The following is a 16,335-nucleotide window of genomic DNA, read 5'->3' as shown; positions in this document are numbered from 1 at the left end:
GGCAGTGAGATTCCCCACCAGGAATTCAGTGGTTGGCTTTCACTTTCCAGCTACCCTCTGTAATGACAAGATGACATAAAAAGAGTATAGCAGCTACCAATATCTTACCCTAGATATTAATATACTTACTTAATCCATGCAACAATATGCACTTACTTATGGCCAGTATGTTCTTAAACCTAGACTAGCCACATCATACTAAAAAAATATAGCTCATGACCCACTGGTATTTTGTACTGCAACATGAACCCCAACTCCAGCCCTAGGATTCACCCAACAACCCATGCTGGAACAAACCTTAAATTTAAGAGGCATTTCACAGCATGGCAACTCTTTCTCTACCACTTCAGGGAATCTGGTATGCCAGATGTTACCCCAGCCCTAGAATCACTGTTAGTCCACAGGATCTTGCCAGACTTAGTCCTAAATTAAGAACAATGGCTGAGCTATTGAGCACTCATGAAGCCAAATCCTAATCCAAACCATAATTTTGAAGATATTTTTAGCTCACCAATCTTTGTAAGGCTCAGAATATCTAGATGACTTCTGGTGGCTGCAGTCCTAACCTCTAATCATGAGACCTCCCAAATACAGCAGTCCCTGTCAGGCTAATCTCTTACAGTAGTATTACCCCAGGTTTCACTCACATTTGAAGCCAGCAACTACTGCCTACTCCTATTGCCCTGACTCTAAACTTACAAAATCATAGAATGGTTTGGGTTGGAAGGGACCTTTAAAGGTAAAGATGTCTCCAACTAGATCAAGTTGCCCAGAGCCCCATCCAACCTGACCTTGAAGGTTTCCAGGGATGGTGCATCTATCACCTCTTCGGGCAACCTGTTCTAGTGTTTCACCACCCTCAGTGTGAAAAACACCTTCCTTCCATTTAGTCTAAATCTACCACTCTTTTAGTTTAAAGCCATTATCCCTTGTCCTATCGCAACAGGACCTGCTAAAATGTCTGTCCCCATCTTTCTCAGAAGCCCCTTAAAGTACTGAAAGGTTGCTATAAGGTCTCCCCAGAGCCCTCTGTTCTCCAGGCTGAACAACCCCAACTCTCTCAGCCTGTCCTCATAGGAGAGGTGTTTCAGCCCTCTGATCATTTTTGTGGCTCTCCTCTGTACCTACTCCAACAGGTCCCTGTCTTTCCTGTGCTGTGGGCTTCAGAGCTGGGTACTTTGCCTATGTACAGCAACTGTGCTGGATAAGGAGTGCTCACTGGTACTCGGGCACCAGACAGCAAAGCCCATGAAATTACTACCAGTAATTACGGAAAGGTAGTGCAACAGATGTTCTGAATTTCTTCATTTAGTGGTGATGATACATCAGAAATCTCCTACCTGATACTGAATCTATTCTGGATTTCGCTACATAGTTTTTAAGCAGTTTCCTCACAGACAGGTCAGAAGCTTCTTCTAATGCACACCTTCCCATCTCATTTTTTAAAAAGGGATCAGCTCCATACCAAAGTAGTAACTCTGCCAACTAGAAAAATAAGTTTTTCAGATTGTTTCTTTTCCAACAGTATTTTCCATACTCCTTCCTTATACAGGCTTCTCTCTCTTGGACGTGACAATATGAGTAACTATCTAAGGCATATGACAAATAAACGCTCTCTATTCTAATTAATGTACCCCAAGCATTCCCCTAGATGCATCATTATCCTATAGTCTTATTATTTTAATTTTCATAAATTCATTCCATTTATTAATCTGATGCCATTAAGCCAAATTCTCCCAAAATACAGGGTAAGACATATCCCCCCAATAGCTCTTCATCGGTGGAAAATAACAGGTGATGTTAGGGTATGAGTCAGCTTATCTATTAAAGATCTCTACATTAGGAGAAAATAAATTGTGCTCTAGGTGTGTCTAGTCCCTGTGACTGGTAAAGCAAGCTTTGGCAGCTATTTCAGAAGTACAAAACACATCTGGTCAAATGAAACCCACTCAGATCGTCTCACAAACATCACTATTTCTGTATAAATGTAAAGCCTGATTCTGTTGTTACTCGAGAAATTATCACTTTAGCAAAATGTTCCATCTATCTTTGAAGCACACTGTTTTAAGATATGGGAAATTTACAATCTGATTATTCCCTTTCAGTGGGTAACCTGCAATCTTACTCTATCACTGGGTGTGGTTTTACTTGTACCTCTGCCTTTCTCCCTTCAGCATGTGTTGCCATTTCAGACTGAGCTTGACTTGCTTCACTCATGCATTTAAAGTACCTCATTACTTATAACCAGATTGCTACAGAGAAAATTGTTAGTGAAGTTTTCTCAATTCATACATTCTCCTAACAACAGAGCAAATTAAAAAGGGTTCAATTAACAGCAAAAATCCTCTTTGGCTTTACGAGTTGTCCCAAATCCATGGATTTTTTCAAGAAGTAATGTTGAGAACTCTTTTCCTTAATCAGACCTTTAGCTGCACATCACACTTGTATGCTCTCCCCCTTAAATGGACTTCATATACTTACGATTCTTCTGAAATAAAAATATAACTTTGCCATATCGCAGGTGCAGAAATGAATAAAGCAGTCAAAAGGCGTGTTTCCAATCTACAATAATAACTTCACACGGAGAAAGTAGCTTTGAAAGGAACAGCTCAAAATACCATGTTGCCTAAAGTCATTACTGAATCACTATCACTATTTTGTTGCTAGTCAGAAGCAACAAAAACTAAATCTGACAGACCATGCAGTGATACAACTACACTGCTCACCATTCCCTGGGGATATACCAGCTCACATAACCCTAACACAGCTCTGTGTTGAATGATGTTGGTGTGCCCCAAGTGACCTAGTTGAGATCAGTGCTCCTCCAATATCATTCGAGTTGCTGACTCCTAAATATTATTTGTGGAGATGCAGAGTCCTTGAGGCATAATTATGGACATGGTGTCTTAGGTACTTTCACAGGACTCAGAAATATTTCATGAACCCATAAGAGTCTCTGATTCACAAGCTGAAAACCAAACTTGGGGCTCTCAAGTCTTAAAAGAAAATTATTAACCAAAAGTCCACCCTTCCTCTTTGCTCCAGGGAGACTTGGGGAGAAACAGATTAAGCCTTATCTCCATTGTGAAACAGAGTGACAAAACTATTGTCAACAGGACATTTAGGGACAAAACTATTATATAAAAAAAAAATTAGATCTTGGAAATAAATAAATATTAAGCAGCATGTGTGCACTTCTAGAGAAAAAAAACAGCAAGCAGGTAAAAGGGACATGCAGAACTCCTACATAGATCTGGGCTACCCTAGGAACATGCACAGACAGACAGGGCGAGGCAGCCACTGCCAGATTGAAAGAGTATCCACAATTTAGACACAGGATTATGAAACCACAGCATTTGGCAAGAAACCTTTCAATTAATTCACATTGACTACTCAGTTGACTTTCTGTTTAAGACCATACAAAATATAAATCCATGTCTTCCTAACCCTCCATGCTATGTGTTAACACATGAAAAATGTCTGTGCATGGCTCTGGCTGCACACCATACATACATGTTTATAAAATAATGAAAAAAAGTCATTAAAACTCCAGATGACTGCTCAGGTCATAAATTATTCTGCAAGGTGATTCTAAAATAAGTGAAACAATAATATCAAACAATAGCAATCTATTCCTCGGTATTTCAGACATAGTCCCGAACAGTTAGAAAAACAATTAATTTCTGCTTTTGGACAAATCTTGTAAAGCACGGAATGGTTTGAGCAGAAATTGGGCAGAAAGGATTTCCAAACCTCCTGAATTTACCCATAATCTGAAAATACCAACTACATGTAAAAAGATTATGTGACCTTTTTACCCAACAACAATCATTTCTATTCCTAAACCACCATTTGTGTTCAATTTGGAATATACCTCATAATGACCTTCTTTAACTGCATCTTGCAATGGTGTTACTTGTTCATTTCCTCTAGCATTAACATCAGCTCCTGCTTTCAAAAGCTCATTTGCTATCCCATAAAAGCCTTCCACACTTGCTATATGTAGTGCAGTCCAGCCTATGAAAAAGAAATGCCTCTATTTCACATTTGGGTGAAATAATTTACAAACATTTATGTGTTTTTTAGGTTGTGTATTTGATAAATATTTCAGAGACTATACTGAAAAGGTAAAAACTGATGCATTTTACAATAGGTTGTATGAAGAAATGTTTATGAGAAGACACAAGGGTTGAGAGATCTCATTCTTTCGTCAAAATTTGCACTTACTGAAGAACGAGGTGCTGCTGTAACAATATTAGTTTTAGATTTGATAGTTCTGTTACAAAAGAAAAGAATATAAATTATTCCACCCACATGGTTAGTAATTTCTCCCCAAATAAAATATATACACTATTTTAAGAACAAGATAATTTTTCATGGCGCTCTTTTCTTCACATGGACATGATGAATAGGGTAAGTAAGAAAGAAGAGACAAAATAAAGACGTGGGGTGTTTATTGCCAAACAAAAATGTTTTTTAAGACTCTCCAACAATGCTTTGAGTTTCCAGAGAAAGCAACAAAAAATCCTTCCTGAAATTCCATATTCATTCCCCACTATACAGAATAAACCAAGAAAGGAGCTTCAAGACCCACAGAACAGTTCTACTCCATGAAAGAAGTGTTGAGGAAAACTAAAAGATGGAATGCAAATCTTTGAACTGGATTTAGCATAGCCTTGCATCAGCTCCTTAAACATTGATTATGTGACAGTTTTTTTGTAGAGTGAGAAAAGTAAGGGAAAAAGACAAAGGATCTTCCACTTTCTATCTTCCAGCTCTCGAACCATCATTCCCTCCAGAAGAGCATTTTGATGGACAGTCTTACTCTTCAGCCATCTCCCATTATCAGCAGGTTGTCTGGGCCTAATTCACATACTAAAAATGTGAATTAATATGTGAGTTAGGCTTATTAAGAGTGTTCTGCTCCCATCAATCAAAATTATCCTTATTTCATTGGAAAGAGAAATTCTTGAGGCTCTCTTATACACCACCCAACCCAGAATATTGTTATATTTGTATAGAATTGGGTTTATCATGGGCACAGGATACTGCAAAAATTTTGTGCTATTAGGCTTTGTTCCTGAACACTTAAAACGCAACTAAGTTTTAACTAAATCACCTAATGTTGACAGTGCTTCAAGATCAGTTGTTTTTAACAGTATCATCTGTAAAACATTTTAGTTGCATTTTTATAGAGCCTATTTCATTAAGAAACTCTAGTAACTCTACATTCTGGAGCAAAAGCTTGAAATCTGCTTGAAAGGGGAGGATAAGAAAGGTTTACTTAGAGGAAAGTACCTATTTCTCCCTCAATAACAAGTATCCCATATTTGACATACTAATAAGCCCCTGAAAAACTGAACCTGCAACATGTTCAATTGATAATCATTAGAGTTTATCAACCTGATTCTTCAAAGACATTGTGCATGCTTCAGACCAAGGAGAACTACAAGTTTCATTCTAATCGTTTTTCAGCTCCCTCAAGGCACTGTGAATCAAGACTTAAACTGAGAGCACGGACAGTATCTCTCCCGTGCTGCCTATATCCTATGTGCTGATGTCCAGGAATTAAAATGAGAAAAAAATCCCAAAGAACCCAAGAACTCAGTAAGGTACTGAAGCAAGAGTACTGAAGAACAGAAGGAAAAATGCTAGGCTAAGATACGGATAATCACTGGTGGAGGGCTTTAAAGGAAGAGAAAAGGCACAGAGGCAGAATATAATATGAAGACAGTGAAAGTACATTTCAAAATGGCACAGGTCTGGCAACCCTACTTCTTTCTGATTACAAGTCTCTCACTAGAAAAGAAAGAAGTAGGGCCACGTCAGGCTCTCATGTCTTTAAGAAGTGCAACTAAAAGACATTTTGTGCAGTTGTGCTCCTTTTGCACCAAAAAATAGCAGCCAGAGTCTGTGGGATGACGAAACAGTGGCCTGGCAAAATGTGCAAAGGCAGCAAAAGGAAGCTGCTGTGAGACCAAAAACTGGAACCACTGCACTTTAGTACACTTGCCCACAGAGGCTGCAGCTGAACCCATATTATCAACATTTGCCTGTGGTCGGCAGGCAGCTTTGAAACCCACCAACAAAATATTTTGTCATCTACCTCTAGCACAAGTTAACACACATTATAAGTCACTCTGTTAGCTCAAATGCCAGAGTTCTATGCTGTAAAAGTCTGAAATTTGCTGCTGACCCAATCTATCTTGCAGTATATTCCAGAAGATGGAGAAATTCTACCTTAATTTTGGTCTGTTATATGCCTGCATTATGCAATAGCCTTTAACTGCAGAACATTTTTTTTTATTGCCACAGAACGGTTCTAAAATCCTAGCCACAGCACAGGATGGAAACACTCTAAGAATGAATCAGTTTTCTACCATATGAGCCAGCTGTCTGTGAAATCATTTCTCTTTTGTTATGGAAATGGATAATGCCTAATGGATAAGACAAGGAACTTTAAAATAAAGAACAACAGTCTTACCTTTGAAACAGACAGTTGATACTTTAGGGTGTGGCAATGTCTTTGACACAGAGTACCACACCTGGATAAGGTGAATTGCTTCAATCAAAATGTTCACAACGGGCCACTATTTGTCATTCTTTTTTTTGGTGCCCAAGATGAAGTAAAAATGCAAAATACCAAGTACTCAGAACTTTACAAAATCAAAGCAGTGCTAAATTATGAAGCTACAAATTCCTTTAAGATGCAAGGGACAAAAACAGAGTCCCTGAAAAATTAAAATGGAAAATCTAAATCTCAAGTTGGCCACTGATATGGACCCTAAAAAAACTTTAAAAAAACATTATGCTGATTATTTAACAAAGGGACTGTTTTGTAATAAGCGTGCAAAGGATTGTTGAATTAAGGCTGAGTAAACTTAACTGCATCACTTTGTAATTTTTTAAGTGCTTACTTTTTCTGCTAAAGTTTCTTTTTTAATGTACTTGTATACATAGGTCTATATATTTTTGCATGAACAATTACCAAGTTAAACCAATAAAAAATTAATGATCTACCGACTAGTCACAAACATACAGTCTTGTCTAATGCACAAACTCATAATATGCACTTTTATTAGTTACAGGTGGATACTTGTTTTGAAAACAGTATTTTAATACAATTGCAACTTACCTGCATAATCCTTAACATTTACATTTCCACCAGCTTTTATTATGTTACGTATGAGGTCTAAATCTTGATGATCAACAGCTCTATGGAGTAAGGTCTCACCATAAATATTCCTCCTATTGATTGTTGAAAGTGAAATGGGGTAAACAGAATTTACAAAATTCCTACCAAAGGCTTCTTGTCCTGAAAAATAATGTAGAAGATCTGTTGAACAGAAAAATATATTTCCTCTCTTATTTTGGCTTCATTTTGTATTACAGTTAGTAAATAAGCTTTCTGGAGTAAAATGCTCATTCAGTCTAGTAAAAACAAGTATCTCAAGGAACATGTTACCAATTAAACAATAATACCATTCAATAAAAGATGCCATTGTGAATTCCATAACAAAACTCCAATTGAAATTGAACACACAGGAAAATGACTTCGTAAAAGTGTGTTAAAGTTTAGACTTTTCCTTTTTAACGACATTTTTGCAAAGTTCATTGTTTCCCACTGGATGATAAAACTGCTATTGTAGGTTACAATTCATTAGCATTTCAATAGTTAGTCAGTTCTTTAATAATTTCTCTTTTCTTAAAAGTTAAATTTATTAGCCATTCTTTTGTACTCATTTATGTTTTAAAACCTCTGTTTTGTGAGCAAGGAGTATTTACACTAGGATAGTGATTGAGATTAGCTCCTGCAGATGACTTTTCCCTGTTACTTCATAACCAGCTCAGACATTTCTGCAATGAGTGAAAGGTGAATAGTTGCTTGGGAATATGAGACATAAATGTAAAAAATAAAATGTAAATGATACTATTTTTAATTTTTAGTTTTTTATTTTACAAAAGAAATGCTATCTCCCATTATGTGCTCATTACAGTTTTCAGCTTGGGTGAAATTATTTCCAATACATAGATAAGCTGTTCTGCACTGCACCAGCAGTGCCATCCCAGCATCCCTTCATATTGTGAAGAAAAGCATCCTGGGCACTACCCCTTCTGAAAAATAGGGAGGGAAGAAAAAAGGGAAGAAGGAAAGGACAGGAGATCACCTGCAGGAAAGCACAATGCATAGCCTAGGGCATTAATTGATCTACTAATAAAAAACCTTGGGACAGCAGGCTATATACACTATTCCTCTCCACAAGCTGTAGCAGATGTGGCTCACTGGCCCTAACAATATGCCAAATAGACATTTTGAATATGACCTTAAAACACATAGTTCTCCTAGAGCTGTAACTCACAAAGCCCAATGTTTTGTGCATGGTGATATACTGTGACCTCAGACTAATTCACAACCTTCTTAAGTTCTTGACTCTGTGTAGATTTTTAGAATCTAACAGACACAGGTTTACCCAGGACCTTCCCTCAGCTGAGCACATGGATAGTCCCTTTCCTCTACCCGTCCAGCCCTGCAAGACCTTAATCATTTAATCTACTGTAGTCCCTAGTCAAAACTGGTCTAAAATAGCCAAACAATTCAGGAGGCATTAAACCACACAGACATACATACAACAAGGTGCAGTTTTATGTTACACAACCCAATTTAACTTGTTACTTCAAGAGGACCTATTTCCCATCATTTCTACCTTGCCTTCTCTAGCGCTTTCCTTTTCTGCCTGACCTCGTGCAAAACAAGTGATGCATGCTGATACAAGCTGAAACTTTCTGTGGGACTGTTTTTTCAGTGAATTCCCAAACTTAGATGACTCACAGACTCTTGATTGCTAGGTCTGATGCAAAAGGGAGCTAAACTTGCTAGATTGGATTTAACATGAAGCTACCTCTATAGGCAGTGCAACTTTTTCTTCAGAAATCATGCTAAAAAAACCAACAGCTTATTTTTTCAGTAGGAACTAGTAAGTCAATTTGAAATAGATGAGCAGTTAGTCATGCAACTTTAAATCTTGTAAAAATGGTGCTTCCACTGGGAATAATTAAAACCCTACAGAAAAGAAGGGTTGTTAATTGGAGGTAGAATTATTCATATTTTGTAAGATCTATAAGGTAGCTGTTACAGTTCAAATACTTCCAAACTTTGTAAGCTGTTCAAGTGATCATAGGTGCACACATAAATACAGATTGAGTGGCCATAAACAAAAAAGTCCAACTTTTAAGACCCCAACCCTAAAGGTCCTGGAGTGAGCATTTAGGTGAGGAAATTCTGTATTCTCACACACACTTCTTCTGCAAGGCAAAGAATTTCTCTGCAGGCATCTTCAAAGGATGAAAAATAGCAATCTTTCTAAAGCATACTGCAAGGAAAAATACTTCAAAGAGTGCTCCACAACTTTGGTAGTGAAGGCCCTATAATCCTATGTTTAAAACAGACAAGATAACAGCAGCAAGCATTCAAAATAGAATAAACTGGATTGTATAGGTCAATTCTTGGGGATGGCACTGCCCTCAGAATGATGTTTCACACAGAATACTAGATTAAATAAGGATACATAAATGTGTATCAGGATCTACACTGTCACCCTACATGAAAACATTTTTTTTCTGCTGTTCAGAATACATTGTAATTTTTTCATATACAACTGCGATAAAAATTGCATCCTGAAAAAATTTTCATGATTCTTAAGGAGTTTATGCAAACAAGTCAACTGTTGGGTTGCTAATATGTAGCTTCAAACAAGTGAGAGAAATTAGCAATAAATTTAATTATTAAAATTAATGTTTATACCATCTTTTTTAAAGAGATCCATGCCACAGTGTATAGGAAAGGTTATTAATTATATTTGATTCAGCTTAGTTGTTCAAATAAAAAAAAAAATCTGTATGATAAACATCAGAGAATATCTTACTTAGTCTGTTTTTGATTCTCTTGCTCCTTCTTGTCTGTTGAGCTTTTCTATCCTTATTCAGAGTTATCTCTTGGCATAAGTTGGTTTCTAGATCCTGCTTGTCTTTAGAAGTAGATTTCTGAATTTTACTGACAAGAGATTTGCTTAGAATCAACAAAAATACTCTCTTCTCTATATAAATCGATGTTTATAGTAGAGCTAAGAATGTGACTATATTTGATTTTAAAAGGAAGTTTGTAATAGCATGCAAGTATATAGGCTAACTTAGTACTGAATGAAGAGTAAATCAGGAGAGAAACTAACTTCCACATCTTTAAATACAAGGTAAACCCCTTAGCTTTGAATCATTTAAAGTGATTCACATGAGAAATGAGTACTCTGTATGCATTGTATTTGTTACATTAATTAAAAAAAAGAATTTAAGAATATTATGCATGATTTTATCATACACAAAATCCTTAGCTTTGTTTCTTGTTGTCCTGCCACTATGAGACATCCTCTGCTGAATCTCGTCTAGTATTTGGCGATGACTGGAAACATGATCTCTGCACATTCTTGAAGAGGTCTCTCTTAACTGTACTGCTTTCCTTAATGCTGTTTGGGCTGTTTCTGCACATGCTGCAGACTCCACTGAATGTGAACTTCCCTCCCCAGTTTGCTTTTCACTAGAGGTGGCACCCAAGCAATCTGAAATTACTTCTTTCTCTCTCTGCTGATCACCCACAGGCTGTGACAAAAAGAAATATTACAAGCAACTGGTAAGCATGGCTATATATATAAGAGCTCCAAGAACACTGCCTTATAAATCTGTATGCTTACAGACAATGGAGGAGTTGCTTAAGTGAAAAACTGGAATTCTACAGATACGAGAGACAGAGGTTGCCATAGGAGGGACACTCCTAAAGTAGTATGCCACACCATGTGCCCCTGGCAGAATTAACCAAGGGAATTAGAATACTCAGAATCACAACTTAAATAATAAATATAGGCTGGCTGACAGTGAACAAAAGTTGTTACTATCTGGAAGTTGTTTGGTTGGACATATGAAATGACTTAACAGATTCATTTCAGTTTCCTATGGACATGAGTTCCTGTCCTAAAAAATAAAGTGATGTTTAGATGTCTTAAGCTAGCCCATCTTATCTCACTCTCGCACAAGCCTAGAAATGTGCACAAAATCAAGAACCATGTTTCACCTGAGGTTCAGTAACTCCCAGCTGAGAAGTTATTTCTAAAGACATACCATCCCTGAGCTACAGCCACCACTAATGAGATTCACTTCACTTACCTTCAGCCTTCTAAAAGCCAGGCGTCTAGATGCCACTAGGCATCCTCATTACCTCTACCACTGATGAAGAGGAAGAGCTACTTTCAGAGATGATGGTGATTCACCTCATCCTAAGTTATGCAAAGGGGAATCTAAATGACTGGTGCATTACCACAGGCTTATCTCTTAAAGTAAGAGAGGTAAATCCCATCCTAAAGATATGTCATCACATGGCAGTTAATTTGAGTTACTTGAGTTTATTCAGTGTTTTAGTCAAGGGATTGTGACGTGCTGTTGAGTATTAAGCAAGTTGCTGAAACCTGGGTACTCATTAGCTTACTACACACTTGAGTAATGCTGAAAGCTCTTAGGGCATACCCTCAGCACACATGCATATAAATTCTTTCACAGTGATATGGGAGAACTTGTCAGTCCTTTCTTGGGACACAGATGGAAATGGAGGATTTACTGATTAATATTTTTAATTGACATATTCATCAGAGAGGCTACTGAAGAGGTGAACTGCATTCCTACAAGTGGTCCCTCTGGGTCAAGAGATGATGCATGTTACCATGGCAGCTGGGGAAAAACAAGTATTTCAGTTTACAAAACCATCAATGCAGTACTTTCCACAGAATTACATCTGCTATGGGAGGAGGGTTAGAAAAGAAGAAAACATTTCAAAAAGAAAAAAAAGCCACTTCATAAAGGACCTCATATATTAAAATAAATGGGCTATCAAGCATCCTGATTGCATCTACAGGACACTACAGACTCTCCTCTTTTGGGTACTTGTTTCACCACAACAAGAATACTCTTAAGAAAAAAGGATGAGAAAAGACCTAGGTGAACAATATACTGTTAGAACTCAACAACTACTAAAAAGTAACTAGGATTTTTTCTCATTAAATTGCCTCCCTAATTTCTGCCTTCAGGAACAGCAGATGGAGGCACAAAAAAAGCTAAAATCAATTATCAATTGACAAGAGGTTATAGATCCCCATTCCCACATGACCCTCCTTCACAATCTTAACTGCAAGATTGAGTAAATCTACACATTAAGGTTCACACAGCTGTGCTACAAATTTCACAAATGAACACTTCACTGAAAGAGCTTTGTAAGTTGCTATGATTCTGAGACAATTAGCCTAGACACCTTTTGGCACCTTGAAACTAGCTACCTTTGTGGCACATTTCATTATGTACTGTTACATTCAGTTAATACTACTAGCAAAAGAAGGAACTAACTCATAATCTTTGTATGCTTTATGCCATTGTGGGAATGCAAAGTGGCTGTAAAACCACCTTAAATAGCTAGTTATATGTGGCTGATCACTGATTTGCAGCTCCAGGTTATTCAAAGACAGAGCAGAGAATCTGACTCCAGGTTTACATGGGTTGTCTACTACACTTTATAGAGCATAAACACACGTCTCCTATGTGTCCTTCTCCTTTCCTTTTCATAATCTAAACAGAAAGAAACTATAGTGTTGCTTTCCCTTCACGTTCCTCTCCAGATTTTTGCATTCGTGTTGTTGAAACCAAATGGTCTATTCCAGATCACCTTTACAGCACAGGAGAAAACACTGCAGAGAGAACAGCACAGGGTAAGAGAAGAAAACAGAAAGAAGGATCACATGTTGTATCCATACATACTGGCTGCTTCAGGGGAGGACATGAACATAAAACCATGCCTCAATTTTTTCAGTGAACTGAACATAGGCAGAGCTAAACAAAATAAATGCAATTCTAAATATATGTGCAAAAAATCCCTGTACTCTTTCTAGTCTACAGGAAAGACATAGCTATAATTTCTTTTTTTAATACTTGCAAAGCATTTGTATGCTACAGTGGTGAGAACTACGATAGCAGAAAACGGCATACTATAGTCTGAAGAAAAATCAGAACCAGATGGGGTAGGAGCCTAGACTTGAAATTGGCTGGTATATGCCACTGTGCTACAATGAAATAACATAATAGTGTTTTGGAACTTTCCTTGGAGAGAACACAAGACATAGGAGATGTACAGGGGGACCAGGAGTTTTTGAAACTCCCATGCTGATTCTAGGTTTCCATGTCAGTCACTGACTTGACTTTACTAGGATTTCCCATCCCAGCAAGCTCGGCCATTTTCATAACATGGATATATCAAACCAGAAAAACACAACTGGACTTTTAAAACAAAATCAACTGAAATGTATCAGACATGTAAATTATTGATGCCAGTTTAGTTTTTACTAAGATTCACATCTCTGAGTAATCTGGCTATTCTATAACATATTTTATGATAAACGTAAATTTTTAAGTATTAATTAAATTGTGTATATACTTGCTCATTTGTTGTCCTCTGCAAGCTAGATCCTGTTAAGGCTTCTATTTCTTCCACTTGAATTGTAGCAAGTTGAGGCTCAATCACATTTTTCATTTGTGTACAGTCATCATCTAACTTGTGAATACTGGGTTCTGAATTTAACTGCCTCTCATTTGGAACTACAGGAGTGACAGGTTGTACCACAGACACTGACGAGGCATTTGGAGCTGTCACAAGCTGTACTGGCAGGGCATCACTGCTCTCATCTGCTGATGGATCAATGGAAATGGCATGACCCTGACACTCTAGATTGTCAGGCAATGGGTTTATCATTCTAGGACTCTCAGAACCACTGAGGGATCTCAACAAATCTCTGATTTCAAATTCACCAATATCTACACTCTGTTCAGTGAATGCTTCCATGAAAACTTTCCCTAGGCATGTCAGTGAAAGATCTGCATTGTTATTAGGGCAATGCTCTTTTACTCTCTTATCTGTGTCAATAATGGTCATGCAGGTTCTCTGTGGAAATATATGTTGTGGTGTCTGTTCTTTTGGAACCATTATTATATCCTCCTGAAGTGCATCTAGACGGCGGCTTACTTCTGGAGAGAGATCTTCATTACTTAACTTCTGTGAAATCTAAACATTAAAAAAAATTGTTTACAAAAAGTAATGGAACAACTCTTTCGAAAAAGCATGTCATTAACATTCACTTTAGAAGTCATCCACGTGTATACACATATTTTATTTGCAATTTTTGCATTAACTACAAGACTCAGAGCTTTCCCTAAGAACTCATACAATTTCTTAATAAGGGTTAGACTGAGGTCTCAGTATCAAAAGCAAAGCACTTCAGCTGTTGAATTCCCTTGCAGTCAAAATCCAGAGAAAGAGAGACTAAATCCGTTATAAAGTCAAAGATATTATGCCATTGACAATGACCCAAAGGTGTCAAAGGGCTTTAAAAGAAAGGCATTTAAAATCTCTGTCACCCAGAAATAATGAAAATAGACATATTCACAGTAACATAAAAAGCATAGTTAGTAAAACACAATATATGAGTTTTGATTATGTGTTTAGGTGGATCCCACAACGGTATGGAGCATTTGTACCTCACAAGCTTCAGTTCAAAACCTTAGGGGTATGTCTGGAGGCTGTACATTTGAGTTTCCACAGCAAGTACAGAACCACAAAACTGTAACTGTTCTTGGAAAAGTAATACTGCTACTGTTAATACTGTTTTTCTAATCACTTTGATCCACTTCCAACAGATGCACCCATTTTATACGAATTAATAGCTTTTTCATTTTTTTTCCTATCCCTGTTTCAAATGCTTCTGCAGGAGAAAATCAGATGCCTCAGCATACCTAAAACGTATTTTTGCTATATAACACTTGTGTATAATAGTGCTGTTCCTTAGTGATACTGGATCTAGGTAATACCTGACCTAGGTAACGGACAGCAGTGGTGAGAACAGCAGTATGAGGTGCGACCAGATGGACAATCTACTCAGCCTAGTAGCACAGCTATGACAGGAAGTAGAAAGGTTAAGGAGCATCAGGGAGTCCAAGAAAGAGATGGACTCGTGGAACCATGTTCTGCCCTCCCCATGACAGAAATAAGAACAGCCACCAAAAAAACCCCAAGATCAACAGGGTCCCATACCCTCCCTCTGGCCAGGCTGAAAGCAGTAGCTTAAACGTAAGGAGTAAATGGAGGCAAGTCCATGCTCAGGATGGCAGGGAAAGCCCCTCCTTTCCCTCCTTGCCTCCCTAGGTGCCTCTATACAACAGGTATGAGGCTCTGGACATGGAAGGACAGTCCATGGATGATGTGGACGACGGTCCAGTTACACCAGAGGTGCTGCCAAGGTCAGAAAGGTCTATCCTCCGCACCATAACCACCCCCACGAGGAAGAAAAGACAGGTTATAGTTGTAGGCAGCTCCTTTCTGAGGGGAACAGAAGGTCCAACATAGCAGACAGACCCTTCTCTTAGGGAATTCTGCTGCCTCCCTGGGGCACAGGTTAAGGACATCACTAGGAAACTTCCTAGTCTGGTGCAGCCCTTGGACTGTTACCCGCTACTGCTCTTCCATGTGGGTGGCGATGAAGCCGCTACTCATAGTACAAGGGTGATCAAAAGAGTCTTCAGGGCTTTGGGATGGCTGGTAAGGGAATCTGGTGCACAGTTTATTTTTTCCTCCATCCTTCCAATTGAAGGCAGTTACATAGGAAGAAACAAATGGGGCTGGTCTGTTAATATATGGCTCTGTGACTGGTGCCACTACCGCAATTTTGTGTTTTCTGATAATGGGATGCCCTACGTGGCACCTGGCTTGCTGGAGTTGGATAGGATTCACTTTTCTCAAAGGGGGAAGAGGTTCCTTGCTTGCAAGCTCATGGGGCTTTATTGACAGGGCTTTAAACTAGACTTGCAGGAGGAGGGGCATAATATCAGGCTTACCCGTGACAAGCTGTGTGAGGACATGCCAAGGTTAGAGGGACAGGGTGCGAGGGCCCTCAGCCAGTCGCTCTGAGACATGCTGGCTACACTGCAGCACACCTCAGCCAGTTGCTCTGAGATATGCTGGCTACACTGCAGCACACCTGAACTCTAAAGGAGATGAGCCAGGGGCTCTGGAGGCAACTGGGGCCAAAAGAGAAACACCAGCAAAAGACCTCAAAGGAATAAGGGGTGTTCCTTAAGACAGTGACATGGCCGACAGCCCAGCTGAAGTGCCTCTACATCAATGCACCCAGCATGGGCAGCAAACAGGAGGAGTTGGAAGCCACTGTGCTGCTAGAAAGCCACAAATTGGTTGTCACGACT

The 16,335-nt window shown here is 38.5% G+C and overlaps 1 protein-coding gene across 1 annotated transcript in view; it reads right to left on the bottom strand.

Moving 5' to 3' along the window:
- The window catches only part of ANKRD31 (ankyrin repeat domain 31), a gene marked incomplete at its 3' end in the record, with an annotated part of 31,441 nt that extends 15,394 nt beyond the window's left edge, over positions 1 to 16,047 (bottom strand). Inside the window, exons 1-7 of the mRNA XM_010283960.1 lie at positions 15,970 to 16,047; positions 13,520 to 14,143; positions 10,373 to 10,650; positions 9,924 to 10,051; positions 7,136 to 7,315; positions 3,875 to 4,017; positions 1,341 to 1,485 (exon numbers count right to left, since the gene is read on the bottom strand). Of these exons, the coding sequence (XP_010282262.1) occupies positions 1,341 to 1,485; positions 3,875 to 4,017; positions 7,136 to 7,315; positions 9,924 to 10,051; positions 10,373 to 10,650; positions 13,520 to 14,143; positions 15,970 to 16,047 (1,576 nt within the window). The remainder of the gene's footprint in view (positions 1 to 1,340; positions 1,486 to 3,874; positions 4,018 to 7,135; positions 7,316 to 9,923; positions 10,052 to 10,372; positions 10,651 to 13,519; positions 14,144 to 15,969) is intronic.
- Positions 16,048 to 16,335: the final 288 nt, after the last annotated feature.

This window comes from Phaethon lepturus, unplaced genomic scaffold (genome assembly GCF_000687285.1).
Source record: "Phaethon lepturus isolate BGI_N335 unplaced genomic scaffold, ASM68728v1 scaffold4183, whole genome shotgun sequence".
Lineage (NCBI taxonomy): Eukaryota > Metazoa > Chordata > Aves > Phaethontiformes > Phaethontidae > Phaethon > Phaethon lepturus.
This window is presented reverse-complemented; position numbering and strand designations above follow the sequence as displayed.